Source organism: Phyllostomus hastatus, unplaced genomic scaffold (genome assembly GCF_019186645.2).
Source record: "Phyllostomus hastatus isolate PE091 unplaced genomic scaffold, TTU_PhHast_1.1 phas_contig_113, whole genome shotgun sequence".
NCBI lineage: Eukaryota > Metazoa > Chordata > Mammalia > Chiroptera > Phyllostomidae > Phyllostomus > Phyllostomus hastatus.
In genome coordinates, this window is record NW_025333530.1 from 7,244,952 (window position 1) to 7,266,196 (window position 21,245).

At 38.0% G+C, this 21,245-nt stretch overlaps 2 protein-coding genes across 2 annotated transcripts in view; one reads left to right on the forward strand and one right to left on the reverse strand.

Annotated features, from left to right (window-relative positions):
* Window positions 1-473: 473 nt before the first annotated feature.
* BTG4 (BTG anti-proliferation factor 4) lies at window positions 474-17,174 on the reverse strand. The gene is made up of 5 exons (XM_045840420.1): window positions 17,067-17,174; window positions 4,379-4,583; window positions 3,807-3,944; window positions 3,011-3,209; window positions 474-656 (listed from the first exon to the last, which is right to left on the reverse strand). Exons 2-5 carry the CDS (start codon window positions 4,549-4,551, stop codon window positions 474-476), a joined length of 693 nt encoding a protein of 230 aa, XP_045696376.1. The 5' UTR covers window positions 4,552-4,583; window positions 17,067-17,174.
* A 1,682-nt stretch (window positions 17,175-18,856) lies between these two features.
* HOATZ (HOATZ cilia and flagella associated protein) overlaps window positions 18,857-21,245 on the forward strand; it is a 34,051-nt gene continuing 31,662 nt past the window's right edge. The window contains exons 1-3 of the mRNA XM_045836583.1: window positions 18,857-19,082; window positions 19,925-19,963; window positions 20,433-20,494. Of these exons, the coding sequence (XP_045692539.1) occupies window positions 18,857-19,082; window positions 19,925-19,963; window positions 20,433-20,494 (327 nt within the window). The remainder of the gene's footprint in view (window positions 19,083-19,924; window positions 19,964-20,432; window positions 20,495-21,245) is intronic.

Sequence of the window (21,245 nt, forward strand, 5' to 3'; positions counted from 1 at the left end):
CCTTACGAAATAGAGGTGATGGCAGAGAATCAAGTAGAACCAGAAACTATCATGAGGATCACTCTTCCCTAAATGATTATCTACTTTTTTTAATAGCTAATGAAGAAAAATACAAACTTTTAAGATTTTCTTGTAACAAACTGAACGAGGACTATATTAAAAACACAATACATTTATTTAAATTGTTACTTTTCAAAATTCACTGAATCTTATCACAGGTTAGTATCTTCATTCTGTCACCTTAATGGGTACATTTGTTAGTGTTACATAAAAGTTTATATGAAATTAAATAAGAATTAAAAGTACAGCTAAGAACACAGTCATGATTTGTGTGAGAGGATTCATCATCATACACACTGGTCCCTAATGTCATTTTTTCTGTTTCATGGTCCTCTCCACCTAGACTAGTTTCAGTTTAGAGAAAATAAAATGGTTCCTTTGTGCTTTGTGGCCCTGAGTGCCCAGCCATGGCTTTATCGGTTTGTATTGACCCAGTGGTACCTGTCCACCCGGCAAAGAGCTGCAGGCCTATGACCCTTAGGATTCTTACGCAGGGCATGAGAAGCATTTCCTAGGAAGCTAAGACGGCCATCATTCAGATTCTTTTTGCTGGGGATTTGGAACCAAGATTGAAAGGGCTGTTTCAAGTTTTCAACCTGAGGAAGGAAAAGAAGGAAAAGGGGGTAGTATAAAGATCTTCTATAAACTAATAAGCTAGTAAGGATTAAATAAAACCAATAACTCAACTTAAACCTGTCAAAAGTATAGGAAGTACAAATGAAGAGAAATAAAAGTAGATAATTCCGTTTGAAAAAATGGCTAGCATTTTGGATGTAACAAAGTCAACTTCATACTTTAACAAAATTAATTCTTATTCCAACTAAAATTTTTTAAAACACATTTATGCAAATTTCTACACATTTTTAACTTCTTCCTTACCTCACCCTGCCTCACTGGTGAAACCCAAAACTGTCTAATCATGATCTCTGGTACTAAGATCTAGAAATATCCACTTTAAACATCCCAATGACCAATGCGAATGTTTTGCAGACTATCCTTTGAAAGGATACTGCTCTAGAAGAATATAGCTAACCATAGATCTGACTCCTAGATGGAAGATGACCTTTCTAAGCATAAAGATAGAATTAAGGGCAAGTATTTCACTATATAATTTTTAACTTTTATACATATAAAACTATATATAAACTTATGTATGGTTTCAAAAACTATACAAGCTAAAGAAAAAAATATTTTCCAGTAATATGACAAGGAGTTAAAATGCTCTTAAAGTTTGAAGAGCCTGTAGTAATAATGGGTTGGCCAAAAAGTTCATGGGTGTATTTTTCCCCGTAAAATAAAGATACATTTTTCATTTTCACCAATAACTTTATTAATTTGGATATTTTGAGTATGTCAGCTATCTCCCATGCGGTATAACACTGATTGTTCTCAATTAATGTCTCAGTTTGATCACTGTCAACTTCAACAGGTCTGCCCAACCGTTGGGCATCATCCAGCGAGAAATCTCCAGCACAAAACTACACAAACCTTTCAACATGTTTGCTCAGTCCCAGCACCTTCTCCACACACTATTCCTACCTTTTTTTATGAATTCACTGGCATTTTTACCTTCCTTGAAACAGTAAGGCATACCATGTGAAAAATGTTGCTTACTTTTTTCCATCTTCAATATTAAAATGGCTACGCAAAACTTCACCAATTTTGATAACTGTTTTTAGTGCATGCTGATATGACATCTGTCATAATACAATCTAACAGAATTGTTTTGAATGGAATTAAAAAAACAACTTAAGTAAGCTGTGCTAGATATTCATCTTAACACACACACACACACACACACACACACACACACGAACAAACTTTTGGCCAACCCAATATATTTAGATCTCCAATGATAAGTGGATGAAAAACAGAAAATTCAAAAGACAGTAACTATCTTAAACATTTAGGGACATGGCAGGGGATTTTTTAATTTCCAATTTAATTAATAATATCTGTAATAGTATTGTTATCAAACTATTTTTAACTGAGAATACACAATTGTAGGAAAAATGGTAAACACTTTCACATAAAGCTGGTTAGACTACAAATAAACACAACTTTCTAGAAGGTACTTTGGCTGTATATTGAGAATGAGTGAAATGTCCGTACTCAATGACCTAGCAATTCCATGTCTGAGAATCACATTTCCAAAAATAATTTAAAATTCAGACATCTCAGTACAAATTATCAGCTTTTTTTATATCACAACAATGTAGAAACAGTCTAGATATCTACCAATAATACATTAACTAAGTAAATTACTAGTAAGGCAAATGAATATTAAAATTGTAAATATTTAAATTGCTTTAACAGTTTAATACATAAGTGGTTATTTTAAGAAAAAATACCAACAAGTATATGGATACAAAGTGTCAATGTTTTTCAAACTGTGGGTTACCACCATTAGCAAATCATGAAATTAGTTCAGGTGGTTGAAATCAATTTAATTTAATACAAAGTGTTGGGAGAATTGTACTAGTAAGAATAAGTATTGTTCATGAAACCTATTTCTAATACAAAGCAGTGCATAGCTTAAAAATAATTTTTTTTTTCAAAAAACTGCTCTAGTGGTGGGTTTGCAAACCTTTGATTATATCTTAATTTTCCAAGTTACCTATGAGTGGTACCTATATGACTGTTGTAAAAAATGCCCACTAATTTTAATATTTAATTCTAAAGAAATTTAGGTGAAAGAAAGGTCATGTTCAAATACTGTACAGAAAATGGGACTGCAAAAGATGGTACAGATCCTGAGCAGCCAAGGGAGGAAATACCTATAAAATAAAACAAACATTTTGCCAGAATATTGAAATCGTGATTTTAATCTTTATAGTGTCATTTTTTTCCATGTTTTCCAATTGCTGTTTCTTTGCTTTTACAGTGAGCATATTCTTTTTAGAATTCGAATTAGGATAAAAGTATGGAGAAGAACTGGAACACACTTTACCTTATAAATACTCTTTGGATTGCTGACTTTAGGAATTATCTGAGGTTCTTTGTGATAACTTTCTTCGTCGGAGGAAGTGCCAGAGGAGTGGTCTAGTGTGGCCCTGCTGACAGCATCCCGGATCCACAGGTACAGCTCCCACTCCTCCCACCTGCCTTTGAAAGAAGCCACTGTAAATGGATGATTTTTCTCACCATACCTAAGTAACAAAGGAAAATAAAGTATTCATTTGGGTTTCAATGTCTCACAGTTTTATCTCAAATCTTTTCTGGAGACAACTCACTAACTTAACAAAAACAGTTATTTTGAAAAACAAATTGAAGTGACTTAATAGCAAAGTAAGTTGAGAGACATAATCTTCAACTACTACACTGTTGTAATTAGTGGGGGTATTCTGTAAGAACTATTTCCTTCAATTAATTGCTCAGAAAAAGACAAAGACTAGTGTCTTTTGACCCAAATAATGGACTGAATTGCCTCATGATAAGTAACTCCTCTTCCTCCTTGATACTGCCTATAATAATACTTAGATATTATAATCTACTATTGGCAATAGGAGGCAGGGATCAAAATCAAATTTCAAGTATTATGCAAAATCTTTGTGCTTCCGACTGCTACTGGAAATGTGTGTTATCTAATAAAGTTTGCATCTAAAAATCTTAACCAACCATTGCCCTCTCTGCTAACCCAGGGTTTTGGAACATCATCTTTCACAAAGGTGTACAGAATTGACCAAACAACCTGTTTCCAGGTGTCAGAGAGAACACAAACTCTTACTTCCAATGAGACTACTCACCTACAGCAAACTTCAAAGGGATCTACCCATATTGTCATCTCCTTTGGAAGTCCCAGGTGAGCAAAATCCACATTACTCTCAGCACAAGCCCTTTGCAGAATGGGATCTTTATTTTGATTATTGTTTATCCTGATACACCTTTAAAAACAAGGAAAGGGAAACAAAGGCATGATGACAGGTGCTTTAGCAGGAGAATCATGTTGTAGGCACACTGCTGCAATACACACAGTTCCAACCTCGCCCTTGCCCTCCCCTGACCCTCCAGTTTTTACAAGTAAGAGTTGAAACATCAACTTTTCTCACAGCAGCTCAGAATGTGAGTTGCATCACTAAGTCACACAATTAGTTCACCAAACATTCACTGTATATCTTTCACAGTAAACACAAGTTAGAAATTGCTTAAGTTTGTACTGTAATATTGAACTCCACTATCACCTACGCATCTCTTTCTTTCAAGCCTATATTCAAACAAATACATTTGGATCCATAAAACTGGCATTACAGATAGACTGCCCACAAAATCATGGTCAATGCTTGTTGCTTTCCTTTCACACAACGGCACTGGCTCTTACCTGAAGGCTTGCCCTTTGGAAGGACACTCAGAGTGCCAGTGACTTCTGTAGGTTTCAAACAAGACGGTCATCAGCTTTTCTGCAAAGGTTTCTATTTGCTGTTTACTCAATTTATCATGCTTTTTCACCAATCTTGTGAGGAAGAAAACTGTTGTTGCAATTTCATCTCTCATGATTCAAGGAGAAAGAAAACCTATGAGAAGGTCTGTAACCATTAAAAGGAAGCAAGAAGAAATTAAATAGAAACAAGGGCCTAACTTACCAACATATAATTGCTATTTGGAAATTATAGATACCTTAAATTTACAGCAAATTATTTGCTACTTCTTAATGAGCTAAATAAGCACATTAATACTATCAATCAACAAAACAAAACACCACTTCCCCACCTAGGTAGTTTTTAACGACTTTCAAAGGAAAAACATCTTTTTAAACTCTAATATACTTAACAAATGAAATATTATGCAACTTAAGTAAAAGAAAAAATGTTGAAATACAACAGTAATTACACCAAGCACCACTTTTTAAAAACATATTCACAGAGAGCAAAAACATTTCAGGATACAGTATAGCTTTAAAATGTGGCTCTCAAGTTGCACACTTTAAGTAGAAGTTGAGATTAATCAAACATATTGTACTTGCCAGCAAAAATCCTTTAGCCCCAACAAAAAGTGGGTGAGAGTTAGAAGACCAACTATGCTTTAGGTTTCTGACTCGCACCCTCACCTGCTTTGCCAGTATGGGGCTGAAATTTATATAAGCCTGGGCCCCAAAGCCTGGTAGGTGTTTAACCTGACACAGGTGCTGTCCTTTAGGATAATCAGCTTTTTTGAGGTCCCCATGAAATTGCTCCTTGTCATATGTAGACTGGGTTCTTTATCTAAAGTGTTCAAAGATTTTCAAACTGGATTTGTACCTTCCATTTTATTTTAAAGTCTTACCTTTTTGACAGATTAAGAATCAAGCCTTCTCCTTCCATATCGTAATATCCTACATTCCAATAATTTCATCTCTAATTGTAACTACCAACATATTAAAGAATTTTGTCTAAAATCTTTTATAAAACTTATGACAACTTTCTCTGAGCAGTCATATGTTGACTACACACATTTTTTACTAAAATGCTTATTTGTAAAATAAGTGGAAGAGATCTCAGAGTTTACTAATCTCACTAGTTCTCAAAGTGTAGGTCACTGACCACCAGTCTAGATCCACCACGCCACTTGTTAAAAAGGCCAGTTCTTGGAACTTATCCCAGATCTGAGTCAATACTTCTAAAAGCAGGGCCTGGTAACCAGTATTTACCAAGCCTCCAGGTGATTCATATACCCACTAAAACTTAAGAATGTTCACACCTGACATGTAAGCCTTTAACACCCACAGCAAGTAGTCATTCAAGTTCATGTCAGTGAGAAAGTATTCATTCTCCTACAAGGAGGCCTGTTTCATTTCTAAAAAACTCCGAACACCTGGCAGTCCTCCCTCCCTCTGAGGAGCCAAATCCAGCTCTGTGATTCTCTGCCTATGTAGCCTAATTTCTCCCTCTGGATTGCATCGAATCCTCCACCACATGAAAACACTATAAATGCTAGCTTTTCAACCATCTCTGAGACTCCTCTGGGAGGGGCCACTCCCAGCTTTCCAACAGTTCTTTTAAAAATGCTACTCAGAGACTTCGCCAAGTTTGGCACTCACCTCTGGCTAAGCTTCAGGTGCGTCAGTGACCCTCTTTTAAAGTGTGGAGCCCAGAATCACGCACAGTGCTCCAGTGTCCTCTGCCATTACTAAACAGAGCAGGACTGCCACCTCCCTTGCTTTGAACACTATATTTCTACAACGCAGCTTCAGGTTGCATTTACCTTAGTGGCAGTAGCAGCATACCACTGCCTCACACTGAACTTGCAAGTAGTCTTTTTTTTACTAATGCTGTTGTTTCGCCACGTCTTTATCTTCTTGCATGGTATAATGTTCAAGAAAATGGGCTTCGGAGTCAGATCTGGGTGTGAGCTGCAGCTTTACAACTCACTATCTATAATCTTGAGACACGTGCTTAACCTCCTGAACTTTACATTTCCTGTCACTGAAGTAGCAACTTCCTAGGGTTGTTACTAAGATCACAACTATTAATGTGTTAAAGTAACTGATCCAACTACTAGTTACCTACCAGTTAGGAAATCAGTTAGTTACCTAGCAGCTGAGAAATCAGCTATAAAAATCAAGCACCGTGGATGAATCCCAGTCCTTACCTTACTAGAAACTTGGGGAAGTTTCTCAGCCTCTCTATCCTTGAACCTCATCTGTAAAAGGGGGGAGAAGTACACCTAAGGCTTTGGAATCAGACAGCCAGATTTGGATCCCACCTCAATTTACTGTGTAACTTAGGAAGTTGCTGTGTTCCTATAGCTTCTCTGTGCCTCAATTTCCTAATCTATATAAAGAGAGTAACAGTAGGACCCAATTTGTAGAGTTGTTAGGAGAATTAAGTGTAAACTACCTAGACCAGAACCTAGTACTCAAGACAAGCTCTGTAAATGTTAGATATTACTACCAGTTGTGGTATAATTTTCATACTACCGTACTGCTATTGTTTTATGAGGTTCTTAAGATTAAATTTAAAAATTATATGAAGCATTTAGCAGAGGGCCTAGCATATAGTATGTGCTCAAAAAGTGATAACCTTTCTTATTAATAAATGTAAGGTTATATTTATTATTTTATGATGTGTTTTCTGATGCTTTGTGGATTAAGTGGAATATAAAACCTAATTGCAGCCATACATGTCATATTTCATTGTATTAAACTCAGACCATCACTATAAAGAATTGAGATTATTTGTGACCTTGATTTTTGTATTCTAATAAATTCTTTTATCTTTCTGGCTTCCTGTTATCTGTAAATATGACAAGAATGTATCCTGTTATAAGTAGTGAATTAAAAGGTTTAAGGGGATAAAAATCAAGCAGTGTGCTTTTACAAAATCTAGTGAAAAACACATTAGAATATATTCTAGAAAGATCTGCAAGGATATATTTTTTAGTTATTTTGTAGCCTAATCGTTTATAATAATATTAGTAGTACTATTTTGAAACATGGGGAGAGACTAGGGGAATACAAATATTTACTCTATGGTATTATGAACTAAGCTTTTTAATGTAAGGAAAAGGAGATAAAAGTGTAAAATCAAAAAAATTAAGTAAAAAGTCCCATAATGTTAAATTTGAAATGGCAAGATTAATATGAACTTGTGATTTTTTTCTTTTTAAAAATGTATATTTTAGTTCTGCCCATTGAAAAGGTCTTGAATTAATAAATAATCCTAACATTCATTTTGTGGTCTCTAAATACACCTTAAAGAAAATCCTTGGAGAAATGGCAAATTTCAGTTCTAGTTCAGGTAATTTTTATACCAGAAAGCAAGGAAACTATACAAAACCAATGATCATGTCAAAAAACAAGAGCCTGCACAAGGCACTCCCAGTGGTCAAAGATAAGTCATTTTGAACTTTGTAATAGATATTTTGGTCCTTCAACCTGTTCTCCTCTTCAGGGTCAACACAATTATCCTCCAACAGATGGAACTATTGCATCAGATGCTGTTGGCTCACAGCTGTATCCCTCTTTGAGAATTGCTCTGAGAAACCAAGTTATCTTCCCCTCCCCGTTTGACAGGCTAATGTGGAGATACAAAAACCTGGCTGTCTTACCTCAATTTGCAGCAACTCTGAAGGGCCATCTATCTCCAGAGCTTCTCATAAAATAGGCTGAGTGAGGCCTCAATTGCTATCACCTCACTGGTCCATCTCTCGCTCTGCCCAGTCCTACCTTTCTTACTCCCTTACCAGTATGTCTCTCAAGAGGACTCTCCAGTAAACTTTCTGCGTGCAACTCCCATCTCAGAGTCTGTTTCAAAGAAATCCAATCTAATACAATTTGTAACAGGAATGTTTTAAGGAAGCCAACTCTAAAATGAAATTTTTGGAGATGGATTACTCATGTGCTGGCTGGAATGAAAACTTCATTGCTAGTGGTAGTAGAATATGGGTGTGGATGGCTTCCGGCATGCTGGAGAGGTGTGCTTGTCAAAACTCTTATCAATGATGGAGATGAAGTACAGATATCAGCAGGTATATTGGCTAGTGTAGTATCTTTGATGTTTAAGAGGCATGAAAATGATTATATAAAAACTATGGAAAGGGATGACTGAGTCATCTAATAATGACATGATTTAATAAGGCTAGTTCGATTCAGTAAGTATCTAAGTATCTACTAAATACCCAGAACACATAAAAAGAAAATAAAGGTGGGACTAGGACCCTAATGATCTTCCACGTCCACAGTGTCTTATCTAGTTCAGCTTTCCATGATATATTTCTTATACCCTTTACTCAACTGCACAGGTTTCCAAATTGCTGCAGTTTGGAATCACCTGAGTATCTTTTTAAACTACTGATGCCTGACTCCTACCTCCAGACATTCTGATTTAATTGGGGTACAGTACAACCCAGGCATCAGGATTTTAAAAGCTCCCCAGGTAATCCTAATGTTCAGCAAAGGTGGAAGATCATCAACATAGATCTTTCTTAGCTATCAAAGAAATTTGAATTTTATTTTACACTTTTGATTGCTTAATAATGCCTTAAGCTTAACAAAGATTATTATGAAATATTTGCATCTCATCTTATCTAGCCTTTGCTGGGATAACCTTTGCAAAGATTACTTTTTAAACTTCTATTGGAAATAACAAAATTGAAAATAAGATAACTACTCAGATATTACTGAAATAAAATTTGCTTCAGAACTAAAGACAACATATGCACACACTCAAATTTTTCTTTTTCAAGTGACTAGTGTTTGCATTTATAGTATTAAAGTGGTGTCAGGTATTTAATAGTGCTTTTATTATTTCATCTTCCCAGATAGCTAATGTTTTACTGGACTTTTGAGTTAGTGAATCACATTAGCTGATAAGGCTTTGAACCCTATCCTAGCATTAGTTTCTGCAACAGGCCCAGGCAGGCCTTGAAAGTATGAATAGAATAGTAGGGTAACAATGTACTTAGATTTCAGGAAAGAACAATCAAATAGAAACTAAACATCATGCAAGACTTCCTTCAGTTACTTGTTTATGACCACCTATTTTAATCACCTCCTACACATTAATGACAACTATGTCTTCTGTTATAGTTAACATTATTTGCTCATGATGATTTACTATGTACTACATATTAGACAATGCTAAGTGTGATGAATTTGGAAAACAACCCTGCCTTTTAAGAGGTTTATAATCTCAAGAAGGAAATCAGATATGTACACAAGTGACTGTTGGGATACGGAGTTTGAGAAATAGGATACTGAAAAATTATTCCAGGTTTCAAGCATTAGTAACCAAGACAATAATGTCATCATTGAAATAATCAAATTCAGCAGAAAAGCCAGTATAAAAAGAACAATGGCTGGTTCAGATGAGGAATACTGAGTTTTCCATGGCGATGAAACACCCAGGTTATGATGTCCATTGAAAGGATGTCAGAATTTAGCAGAAGGTCTAGCCTGAGTCAACCTAAACAGCCTCATACTTAACTAGAATAGAAAATGGCTGCTGAAATTTGAAGCCAAGTAACAGCTCTTTTCCTGTTTTTCTGTGGTGTCTAAAATTCCCTTTATAAGACATTTATTCCATAGATCAGGGGTATCAAACACATTTTCACGGGGGGCCACATCAGCCTCACGGTTGCCTTTAAAGAGCCGAATGTAATTTCAACTCAACAGTTAAGGAGTAGTTACATTTATACAATCCTAAAATTATTTCAGCCCTTTGTAGGCATCTGTGAGGCTGATGTGGCCCCCTGTGAAAATGAGTTTGACACCCCTGCCCTAAATTAAGACATTGTCTTTCCAGAATTTCCTTTTTTAAAATACCAAGTAAGTTCTCCATAGTAGAACAAAAGGATCATACTCCCTCTGGAGACATTTGGAAGATGGGAGGAAGACTGGGGGAGGCACCCCAGAAAATGGGAAACATGAGGCTTCTGGCCATTAGGAACAGAGGTGAAGACCAGAACCAAGGGGAGCATCAAAGACACTTTATTTTCTGTAACTGAAAATCAAATGGTACAAAACATGAAAATGACCCAAATGACCTTGTACAAGTAACAGTTTTAAGAATTGCATTTCTTTATATTAACATGAATTCAATTTGACTGCTAAAGTATCATCAAGCCCCACAAGGCTCATCAATAAAGGTAAACCTTGAAAATCTCATGCTAGCCCTGGCTGGCGTAGCTCAGTGGATTGAGTGCGGGCTGCAAACCAAAGCCTCTCAGGTTCGATTCCTAGTTAGGGCACATGCCTGGGTTGCTAGGCCAGGTCCCCAGTGGGGGCCACCTGAGAGGCAACCACACATTGATGTTTCTCTTTCTCTCTTTCCCCCTCCTTTCCCCTTTCTAAAAAGAAATAAATAAAATCTTTAAAAAAACACAAGAGGGAACAAAAAAAATAAGTAAAAAAAGAAAGAAAATCTCATGCTACATTTGTCTTCTTGATTTTACCTAAACTTCAGCTATAAAATAAAAATATTTTTGCCTATAACAGTATAAAATAGGCAAAATAATTTAAAATGTCATCTAAATTGAACATTAAATTCACTGGACTTTTTATTTCATTAGCTTCCCTTCCTTAATTTGCAAATTGCATCCATCTATTGGCTCATCCATCCCTTTGCAAGTGCGTGGCATTGCCAACGAGAAAACTATAGATGTGCTGGCAGAAATCCCACTTCTGACAGAAAGTATTTCTGTAAAAAAGCAAGTAAGTAGCACCATTTTGTATAGTGATGAACTATTCTACAGCCCAGGCATGAACTCAGTCCCATTATTGTCAAAGCACATATTAAGGAAGTTACATTAATTATTGACGCAAAATTTGCATGCAAAACTATTACCTAGTAAAATCATATAGCTATACAATGTTGATTTAAAGCCAGAAGAAATTAAATTTAGAGCTGCCTAAAATAAATTAATCTTAAACTATGTGATGCTTCTTTTTCATCAATTTACTATACACGTGCTTTATGTATGACAAGCATTTTTCTGACTTTACTTTTATTTTCTGTGTGAATTATTGAGCACTCATAATGTAAGTGGCATTGTGCTAGAGAATGCAAACATATGTATCATACATCAAGTTGAAAACCAAGATAGCCCACTAAAAGTAATTCAGGGTGTAAGAAAATGTATGTACAATACTCTGTGCTAAATAATAAATGTGTGTTACATATACCAGCACACTCTACTATTATAATAAAATGCACTTTTTTTTTCAAAATGCAATTAGGTATTGGAGAATAGTGTCCTCTTACCAATGGAAGATATTAACTGTAGAGTAAATGGACTAAGTGCAAAAGGAGTTAGAGAAGGTAAAGATCAAGATAAGCTAAAGGCACCAAGGGAAATTTTACCCAAAAAGCAGGATATCAGCTTGAGATTTAAACAAGCTATAAATAAGCTAAGAGTGGAAAGACAATGTTAACTTTAGTAAATGTAACTATGTCAAAATTTTGAGATGTACTCTACAGATATAAAGGAAATAAAGATAACAAATGAAAGCTATGTAACTTTTTAAAACTAAAAAGTGTAAATCTGCCTAGAAATAAAAGGATTCAGTGCCAATTAGGGAGAGTGAAAATAAGAACAAGAATAAGTAGATACAGAGTGATGCTTAAATGAGTGTCCTCTCTTCTGCTCCTTCTTGTGGACTAATAATCCTTCTCAAAATTTACTTCCTCTTGCCAGCACCTGAATAGGAGATGGATGCTCTCAAAGTTGGTCGTGAGCCTTCTGCTGTTACCATTCTATTCCCTCTTCTGTAAGAACAACACATTGCTGTTAGTCTTCTTCTCTGTCCTGAGTGAAACATAGCAGGTACTGGAGGATCAATTAAGACAACATGGCTCTCTTGTCCTCACAACTTCAACTATTATACCTTAAGAAAACTGTGAAATCTCTCTTTTCAGATCTGGTCTCTTTTCAGAGTTCCAGCTCCGCATACTTAATTCCACCACACTGTCCTTCCATTACCTAAAACTCAACATACCTAAGCACATCATAATTAAGTGCCACTTTGGTACTTAACATAATTATATGTAATATAAATATAAATAATATCTAAAGTATTATATTGTATATACTAATATAATTAACATAGTCAGCCCTCCATATCTGTGAGTTCTACAACCTCAGATTCAACCAACCATGGATCAAAAATATTCAAAAAAATGTTACATTGTTGCAGAAGTGTACTTAGGATGGTTGTGTCTATACTGAATATGTACAGATTTCTTTTATCTTGTCATTATTCCCTACACAATACAGTATAACAACTACTTACATAACACTTATGGTATATTAGGTATTATAAGTAATCTAGAGATAATTTAAAGTATACAGGAAAATGTATGTAGGTCATATACAAATACTATACATAAGGACCTTGAGCATTTGCAGATTCTGGTATCTGTCAGGGGTCCTAAAAACAGTCCTCTGGGCATACCAAGGGATGACTATACAATAACAATCTCAGTTATCCAAACCTACAAATTGTGTGTGACTCCAACTAGACCACAAATCCCTAGACTCTATTCTCTGAAGATGGTAAATATGCAACATGTTTACTCCTACTACTAAGAGCTCAAGCAACCTTAATTATAAAGCTTATTTTTAGATTGGTTTTTATTTACTAAAAGATTATTTTAACATTTTCATATTGAAAGCAATGCTATTGATCAATCAATAAATATATACAAGAAGCTAATTAAGAATCTGATGCACTCTTGCAAATGAGAGTACAATGACATGGAATCAGAAGCATAAAAACTGCTGGCAGTTCATTTAGCTAGAAGGAAAATCTCTCATAATTAAGCAGATTCAATGATGTCTGGTTCTTCAAAGGCACTGAGCTGACTGCAGTCTTGTCTTATTTCATCACATAAACTAGTTCCTAAATGTAGTATCATGAATGTTAATAATGACATGTATTGATTTATATAAAAATCAAGACATGATTGTATATTTCCTAAGAGAAAATATGCATTTAAAGAAAAGAGTTTAAAAAGAAGCTGATAAACTCCAATAATTTCTAATCAGCCTGATTCTTCATTTCTTCCTCCCTAACAACATGCTTCAAAAGCTGTGGAAAATAGGAAAAGTTCAGATGGTGTATTTATGTGTGTTAAAAGGAGTAAATTGTCTCCATCTTTTCTAATTCCCAGTTCCCATCAATTCTAGTCTTTTATTCAGAAATGGTAAATTTAGCCAATATAAATTTGACAAAGCTCACCCAAAAGGTGTTTGTTTTCTATACTCTTCTTGGTTTCCTTCTAATCACTAACCCCTTTCCTTGGGGCTCCATCCCTATCTCCCTATTCATCAAAAGCTCAGAAATTAAACAGTAAATAATTCCCCTGAAAGGTGCCTTCCTGGTGCTGTCTAAAACAAACATAGTCTTCTGTTTGGGCATTTTACACACCACAAGCATTCTTACTTAGATTAAACCATGGGTCTCCCTGGTCTCCAGGCATGCCTAGACATGAACCGTAAAGCAAATGAGATCCTTGGGGTTTCTCTAGTAACTGCAGGCCAAATCAATAGCAACCCTAAGAACAAGCATTCTAAAAAACAAGACAAACAAACAAAAAAATCCCCACAAAACTAGGCCACATACATTTTTTTTCCTCATTATTTCATTTTTTTTTAGTTGTACTACCTACAAAATAAACTGCATTTAAAAAAAATTATTTCAGTAGGCAATGCTCTTGGTGACTTTTATATCTGTTTTCTTTATTTTTATTATATTTGAAAAAGAGTTTTTAAAATTGATTTTAGAGAGACAGAAACATGAATTTGTTGTTCCACTTATTTATGCTTTCATTGGTTGCTTTTTGTATGTGCTCTGACCAGGGATCAAATCCACAATCTTGGTGTATCAGGACAATGCTCTAACTGACTCAGCTACCCAGCCAGGGTCTGAGAAAAGTTTTAAAAATCTAAATTTCAAGGCATCTACTGCAGTCTTCATGGGAAGAAATCCAACTCAGGGAAGACATGCAAGATCCAAACTGATAATCATAAAACATCAATCAAGGAGAAATATTAAAATCTTGTATAGAGTAAAAATGACAAACAATTTAATAGAACAGAATTATTTTTGTAACTATGCCCTAATCAAGACTTACAAGTTAACATATTGCTAATGAATGGAAAATATTTTGCTCCTGATTTTATTCATGTATGTATATTTAACTATAAAATACAAAATTGGCTCTACAGTTATCTCAAAAGAGATCAGAGGTTAATTAGCTCTGATTTCAGCATGTTGCCTGGTATGGCTTGGTTTATTGTACATTTTAAAGGAGTATAGGGAATTTATGTAATGTGTTCTACAATATTGTGCCTCTCCCAAAAATGAATAGAAATTATAGTTAGTCATAAATGAACTGTCTTTTGCAACTTAACTTTACAGGTTAATTTTTACATTAATGTTTTCTGTACTATACATTTTATACTTCACTTGGGTTTCTTACTCTTCATTTTGTTGCTCACAGAACAAATGATGGATTTGGCAAAGTATATGCTTTCATATTCAAAGGTAATGCTATAACTTACTCAAACTTATCCTTAGAAAGTTGTTCTGGTGTCTAAATAGTGTGAATATGGAATTTGTGTTGAATGATCTAGGTTACCTGCCCCATCTGTGTTACTAGTGGCATCTGCAAGACCATTTGCCAGGTTTAGGGAATCAGCCTATAGCTGGGAAGCTTTCTTTTGTGGAAAATAATTTGCGACTAAGCTTTCAGGGTCAACAATGAGTGTACTGTACTGGGTTCATGAAGACTATATGGAGGCAGGCAGGGGTAGCGGGAGCTACTCCCAAATGAGTTCCACGAAGTGTATATTCTTTATCCTCTTCTGATTCATTCCTTGGAGCAAAAGGGGGAAGGAGTAACTAAAGGAAACAATTATTAGTAGAGGTCTCCCAGAAATCCTCTGCAGCTGTCCTCTTTGCCGAATCTACTCCGCGTACACAAATAGAAACACATCTACGTCATCGAACATGAAATAGTGAGAAAGAAAATGGACCTGGTCACAGCACATTGTTCCTCCGTCCTTCACAGCCTTCACCCTGAATGTCCAAATTTAGTCTTGCTTCAAGGACCTCCTCGGTGTCACCTGTTCCATGAACCTTCTTTGGCCAATTATAATTCTCAGTGTCCCATCCTACCCATTTTTGTCTCTACCCTGCTCAGTAATTTATTGTACACCGTCTCGAATGGTAAATAATGTATTCCGTTTTTGTTATCACCTAGATTGTACATATGGAGGGTGGAATGAATGACCTTAGGTACTGAACACATAGCTGGTTTTTAAATAAATATGAGCTGGAAGTAGGAAGAGTTTGCTTAAAGCAGCCCTTGAACGTACAGAACTGTGGCCTTGGTCTCATGAGGGCCACGCTTGGATCCAACTGACAAGCTGGCTGGCTCACGATTTGACTCCCACTTCACCACCTGGCCCTCCAAGAGTGTAAGGAGAACGAAGGAGTGCAGATGAAACTCTCAAAGTCACCTCTCCGCAGGTCACGGGGTATCCAGGCCTATCTGCATCTGGAAAATTCAGCCTACATTTGGTGCCTGGCGAGCTGTCTTCCCTAATGGGGATGGGCATGAAAAGTTGGCTTGTGGGGCCCTTGGGGAGGGTGACGGAGGAGGAGCTCTTTGTCCCTCCTGTCAGATCAGGTAGAGAAACAGTTTGAGAATTCGTGCCTGGGTCCCAACTGGGGCCTGCCCCCACCCCCCGCCCCTTCTCTTGGCTTCCTTCCCTCCCCCCGCCCCTCCCCCGAGCCTAGCTCGCGCCCGCCCCACCCCTCTTCCCGCGGGGTTCCAAGGGCGGTTGGCTCGCTGCGGTCACGGTCACTCGGCCGCTCGGAGTTGCGGGGCGCACGCGGTTGAGAGAGCCGGCCGTAGGGTTTGGGCTGGGAACTGCAGAGAAGTAGTGTGGGGCGGCCCGCCTGGGAGTGAGGGAGGTGGGAACGGGCCCCTGAAAGCTCAGGGGAGAGGAAAAGGGAAGGGAACCTGAAGGGGGTGGGGGGGGGGCGCGCTTGGGGGTGCGGGAGGCTGCCGGGCAGCGGAGGCCAGAAGCCGGGGCTCCGCGGCAGAGGTGAAGCCAGCGGGCGGGAGCTCCGGGGAACCCGCTGGGGTCCGGGGTCCGGGGGGCCGGGCCCGGGGGCTGCAGACCCCCTTGGGGCGCCGCCCGCCGGCCTGGCCGAGCCACGCCGAGGGTTCGCGGCGAGTCCTGCGGGCCGGGCGAGGGTCCTCGGTGGGTCCGGTGCAGTCCTCCGGAGACCCTCTCCCTGGGCACCAAGCCCGGGCTCCGTGGGCGTCATCCCGGGTGAAGCGTGCGGTTGAGGCGGGTCCCCCTACCCCGCCCGCCGGCCGAGGACAGCGCACCGGCTCTGCGCACCGTCCGTCCGGGAGCTGCGGCCCGCGGGCACCCGGTGCTCGGTTTGTAGGCAGTGTAATTAGCTGATTGTACTCTAGTACTTGCAATCACTAACTCCACTGCCATCAAAACAAGGCACGGCCTCACCCGCCGCCCCTCCGGGAAGAGGACGACGCCCTGGGCGGCAAACGGCCCACCTGGAGCGTTGGAGAGCCGAACGCTGCGCTTCGAGGCCCGAGGCGTCGGGGGCCCGGCGCAGCCCCGCCGGCGTGCGGTCGGAGCGCGAGTCAGCCCCGGGGCATTCCGGCGTGCGGCTGCTTCCAGACACACTCAAACTGCGCCCCGCTCTAGGAGCTAAAGCAAGATTGTGCAATCCCGTGTTAAGGAAAGCGAAATATGGGGGGGGCGGTTAACGGCTTTAATGGAAAGATACAGACTTTTCAACAGCGGGGAGGAGCCCCCTGTGTAAGGTTGAATGCTGTATAGCTGTGATTCACTTTGCCTCTTTTCATTGTTTAGTAGGGCACTCACAAACCCACCAACTAACGTGAGCTATAGCGGAATCAACGATCGACCTATCACGATGTATGGGGGCGCCTACTTCACACTCGGTTTGTGGCGAAAGCAAACTTTTTGTTTTGTGAGTCTAGTTACTAGGCAGTGTAGTTAGCTGATTGCTAATAGTACCAATCACTAACCACACGGCCAGGTAAAAAGATTTGAGAATTCATCCAGATGAGCTGCCTGTGCACATCAGTGTGTTTAGGGGAGGCGGAATTGAAACACACTAATATTAACCGATGCCTATTTATTAATAGCTCAGCTAAAACAAATCAACCTATTAGCTGCTAAGCACACAACCTTTGTAATATATATGTACTTTTATATCTACTTTTTCAGTATTTCTTCAGACTCTTATCCAGAAAAATTTCATATAGATTGGGGAATCAGATTTTTCCCTTACCTGATCTCTGTCATTGTATAGACTTGTGATCACCAACTTTTGAAGTATCTATTCTATGAGACTTAATTAATATTTTGAAAGAATAAAATGCCATAACACCATAAACTGTGGGTTATTAGCATGTGTTCATTCCCTAAATTATGAGGATCATCGCAATTCCTGCCACAGAAATTACAACTTCCCTGTCGCCAAAATGGTTAAATTGTTCCTAGAGCGCCATAAAATCTCCCAGGAAAGCTATTCACACGCACTTGTTAATGTTTTTATAAGTAATTAATATTTTTATAAGACTGCATTAACAAAATTTTTCTTAAAGTATTTTTTCACGGAAGGATTGAGTCCACTTATCAGATGTACCCCTTCTTTCAATCATTCACACTGTTGCAGTCTAGGCAGCTCTTCGTGGGGCCCACTGCTAAACGCAGTTGTAATATAAATCCAGCTTCTTTCCTTAGCTTTGTCTTAAAGGATTGGGCCTGTGGGGTGGGGGCAGTAATAACAAAAACTATATACGTTAGTACCCATCGGTCCAGTTCAGACCTCTGGCTCCCCAATAGGATGCTAACTGCCTTATTTAATTCTCCAACCAAAGCAGACCCAGAACTTCCCTTTAAGGGGTGCTGAGGTATGCCAATCCGGTGTGGATGGGGGATTGGGGCGTTGAGGTAAAGATCAGAAGCTTTACTCGTATCCTTTGGGTGTTGGAAGCTGGAGAATGGGGGAGGCACGTAGAAGGCTCACTGTGATGGAGACCTGAAGGGCTTTCCCACTGATTCCAGCAAGACAAGACACGCCCCTAAATTGGTGTTTTGACTCCCATATCTGGACTCCAAGGCTAAGGCTGGTCTCCAAGCCTGTGATCACCGCAGAAGTGGGCTTCAAAGAGCCCACCAACGCGCGATGGACCCAACGTGTACGGAGTAAACTAAGGGCTTCTGGCCCGGTAGTTGCCAACTTGACCGTTTGCCGAGGGGCGGGGCTGCTAGAGGGGCAAGGGAGTTTGCAGAAGCGTCCTGAGTCGCCATGGAAACGAGGCCCGGAGCAAGCTCTAGCAGCGAAAAGGAGGCCTGTGAAATTTGTCCCCAGGGATTACTGGTGTTCAGCGGCTCTTCAGAACAGGACATGAACTTGGCCAAGCAATTTTGGATCACAGCGTCAATGTACCCTCCTAATGAATCCCAGTTGGTGCTCTCTGGAGGCAGCACTCAGCGTCTGCCGGTGGCCGGGGTTTCCAAGAGCGGTGCAGCTGGTGAGTAGCTGCCTCCTGTTGATCATTTCTGCCTCCACCATGACCAACACTGAAGACACTAGAGCCCTTCCCAAGAGAAACTACCAAACATAATTCTCTTAAAATTATTTTTTCAATTACAGTTGACATTCAATATTATATTAGTTACAGGTGTACAACATCACGAGTAGACATTTATATAGCTTATGAAGTGTTCCTCCCATAAGTTTAGTACCCATCTACATACTTATTACAATATTATTGACTATATGTAAGTGAAGTCACATGGTATTTGTCTCTGTCTGATTTGTCTCACTTATCTCACTTAGTGTAATACCCTCCAGGTCCATGCATGTTGTCACAAATTGCAAGATTTCATTCTTTTTTATGGCTAATATCCCATTATATATATGTATCACATCTTCTTTATTTGTTTATCTATCAAACCTAATTTTAAAATAAGAATCTTTCATTTGAAATGTGTAAAACCCTATATAAATAATCTTAAAACTTCTCAGCAATCTTTCTACTCAAAATCTTTGTTACATCTAAAAGTACATTTCAAAGTATCCCTTAAGCAATGCATCTATTGGGCCAAAGAGTATGGAATAATCTGGGGAAATGTTATATCTTGGTTTAAAAGATATTAAAAATAATTCTTTACAAAATTGAGTTCAAACATGCAATCCCTGGAGAAAGTTGAAGGCAGAGTCAACATTAGGAACCAAGTTCCCTGGCCTGTAAGACTTTAGTAAGGCCTAAGATATGGAAACTGTTACTATGTAATTTTTATAGGTATAAAAAGCTTAAATACTTTTAATGCTATGGTTTCCCAATGATTTCTATTCTTTTGTAATTTTTAGAGAAAAATTACTTGCAATCTTCTTTCCTTGAGAAAAACAGTAAGTACCAAGTTTTATGCCTTTCAACATCCTGATTCAGAGATTCTTCAGAAAATGGATAGTAAGTATAAGGACACAACTTTACCCTTCGGCATAACTTTCTGAATTACGTACCAAAACCTTGCTTCAGCAACTGCCCTATTTATTTGAAGGAAAATGTCTAAATTCCCATAACATGTTGAATAGGAATGTGGAAATTGGAATCTCTGATACTGCAAATATGTTCTCTTTAGAGACCTTTTCTTGTCTCTGGACTCAGGCTTACTTATCTTCTAAGATTAGATGTTCCCTGTAGCCATAGCTAATTAATTCCATCTCCAATTGTCTATAAATCTGGTTTATAAAGTTTTAAGATAATATGCATTTATGTTTACCTTCACACTTTCAATCTTTATGCAGTTTTATATAAATATTATTGTAAAATCATTATAAAATTATTTCAGATTGAATTTGACTTTATTTTCTTTAGAGGCTACAGTTGACATAGCTGAAACCCTGAAGATTGAGGAGAAAGAAAAGTATCTCCAAAAGGTAGGCCAACATTTCAAAAGGTCATCTGATTTTCAGTAAACTTTTCTAAATAATCCTAATTATTCTTTTTAAACATATGTATATAAAAATTATCTATTTCTGGTATGTTTGCTTGAACAAATGGAAAACCTTTATTAGAGTTTTAATTGAAGATTAAGAAATTCTATTAAACTTTGGCTGTTCTCAGCCTCTGCAAGAACCCAAGGATATATAGGAACAACAGAATTAAAGGGAAATGGAGAAAAATAGATTCACATACTTTCCATCCAATAAGGCCCCAAACCATACACAATGTTCTAAGAACAGAAATATTATAAGATCAGGAAAAGTTGAATATAATTGACCATCTTAATAGGTCAAAATTAAATGATCGGAGGAATGAGTCTGCCATCTGGAACTATTTTCATAAAATTAAACACATTGGTGGTGTGAAATCAACTGAATATGTCTGTTTTTGGCAATATCCTTTGTTTGTTTTTCATGATGCAGCCACAGCCTTTAACTCAGCAATTAATGCAGTGATTTATAGAATATTTTATTAGTTAATGGATAAATTCCATTTCTGTGACTGTTCCTGCACTATAAAGGCAAAGACAGAGGATTCACTTTGGCCTAAATATCTTTAATCATAGCACATACTGGCAAACTCTGAACGACTTATCGGGAATTCTGCATAAATTACAGAACAATGCATTTGAGTTTGCTGATTATGTTAATTCACTTTGTGGACTCTTGGTGATTCCTCCAAACA

Bases quoted from the DNA above. Each gene is read 5' to 3' on its own strand.
- BTG4 (XM_045840420.1), bottom strand. From the start codon at position 4,551: ATGAGAGATGAAATTGCAACAACAGTTTTCTTCCTCACAAGATTGGTG. The intron at 3,945-4,378 runs GTAAGAGCCAGT...TTGTTTTTAAAG, and splicing joins TCCAAAGGGCAAGCCTTCAG to GTGTATCAGGATAAACAATA. The intron at 3,210-3,806 runs GTGAGTAGTCTC...TTTGTTACTTAG, and splicing joins CCCTTTGAAGTTTGCTGTAG to GTATGGTGAGAAAAATCATC.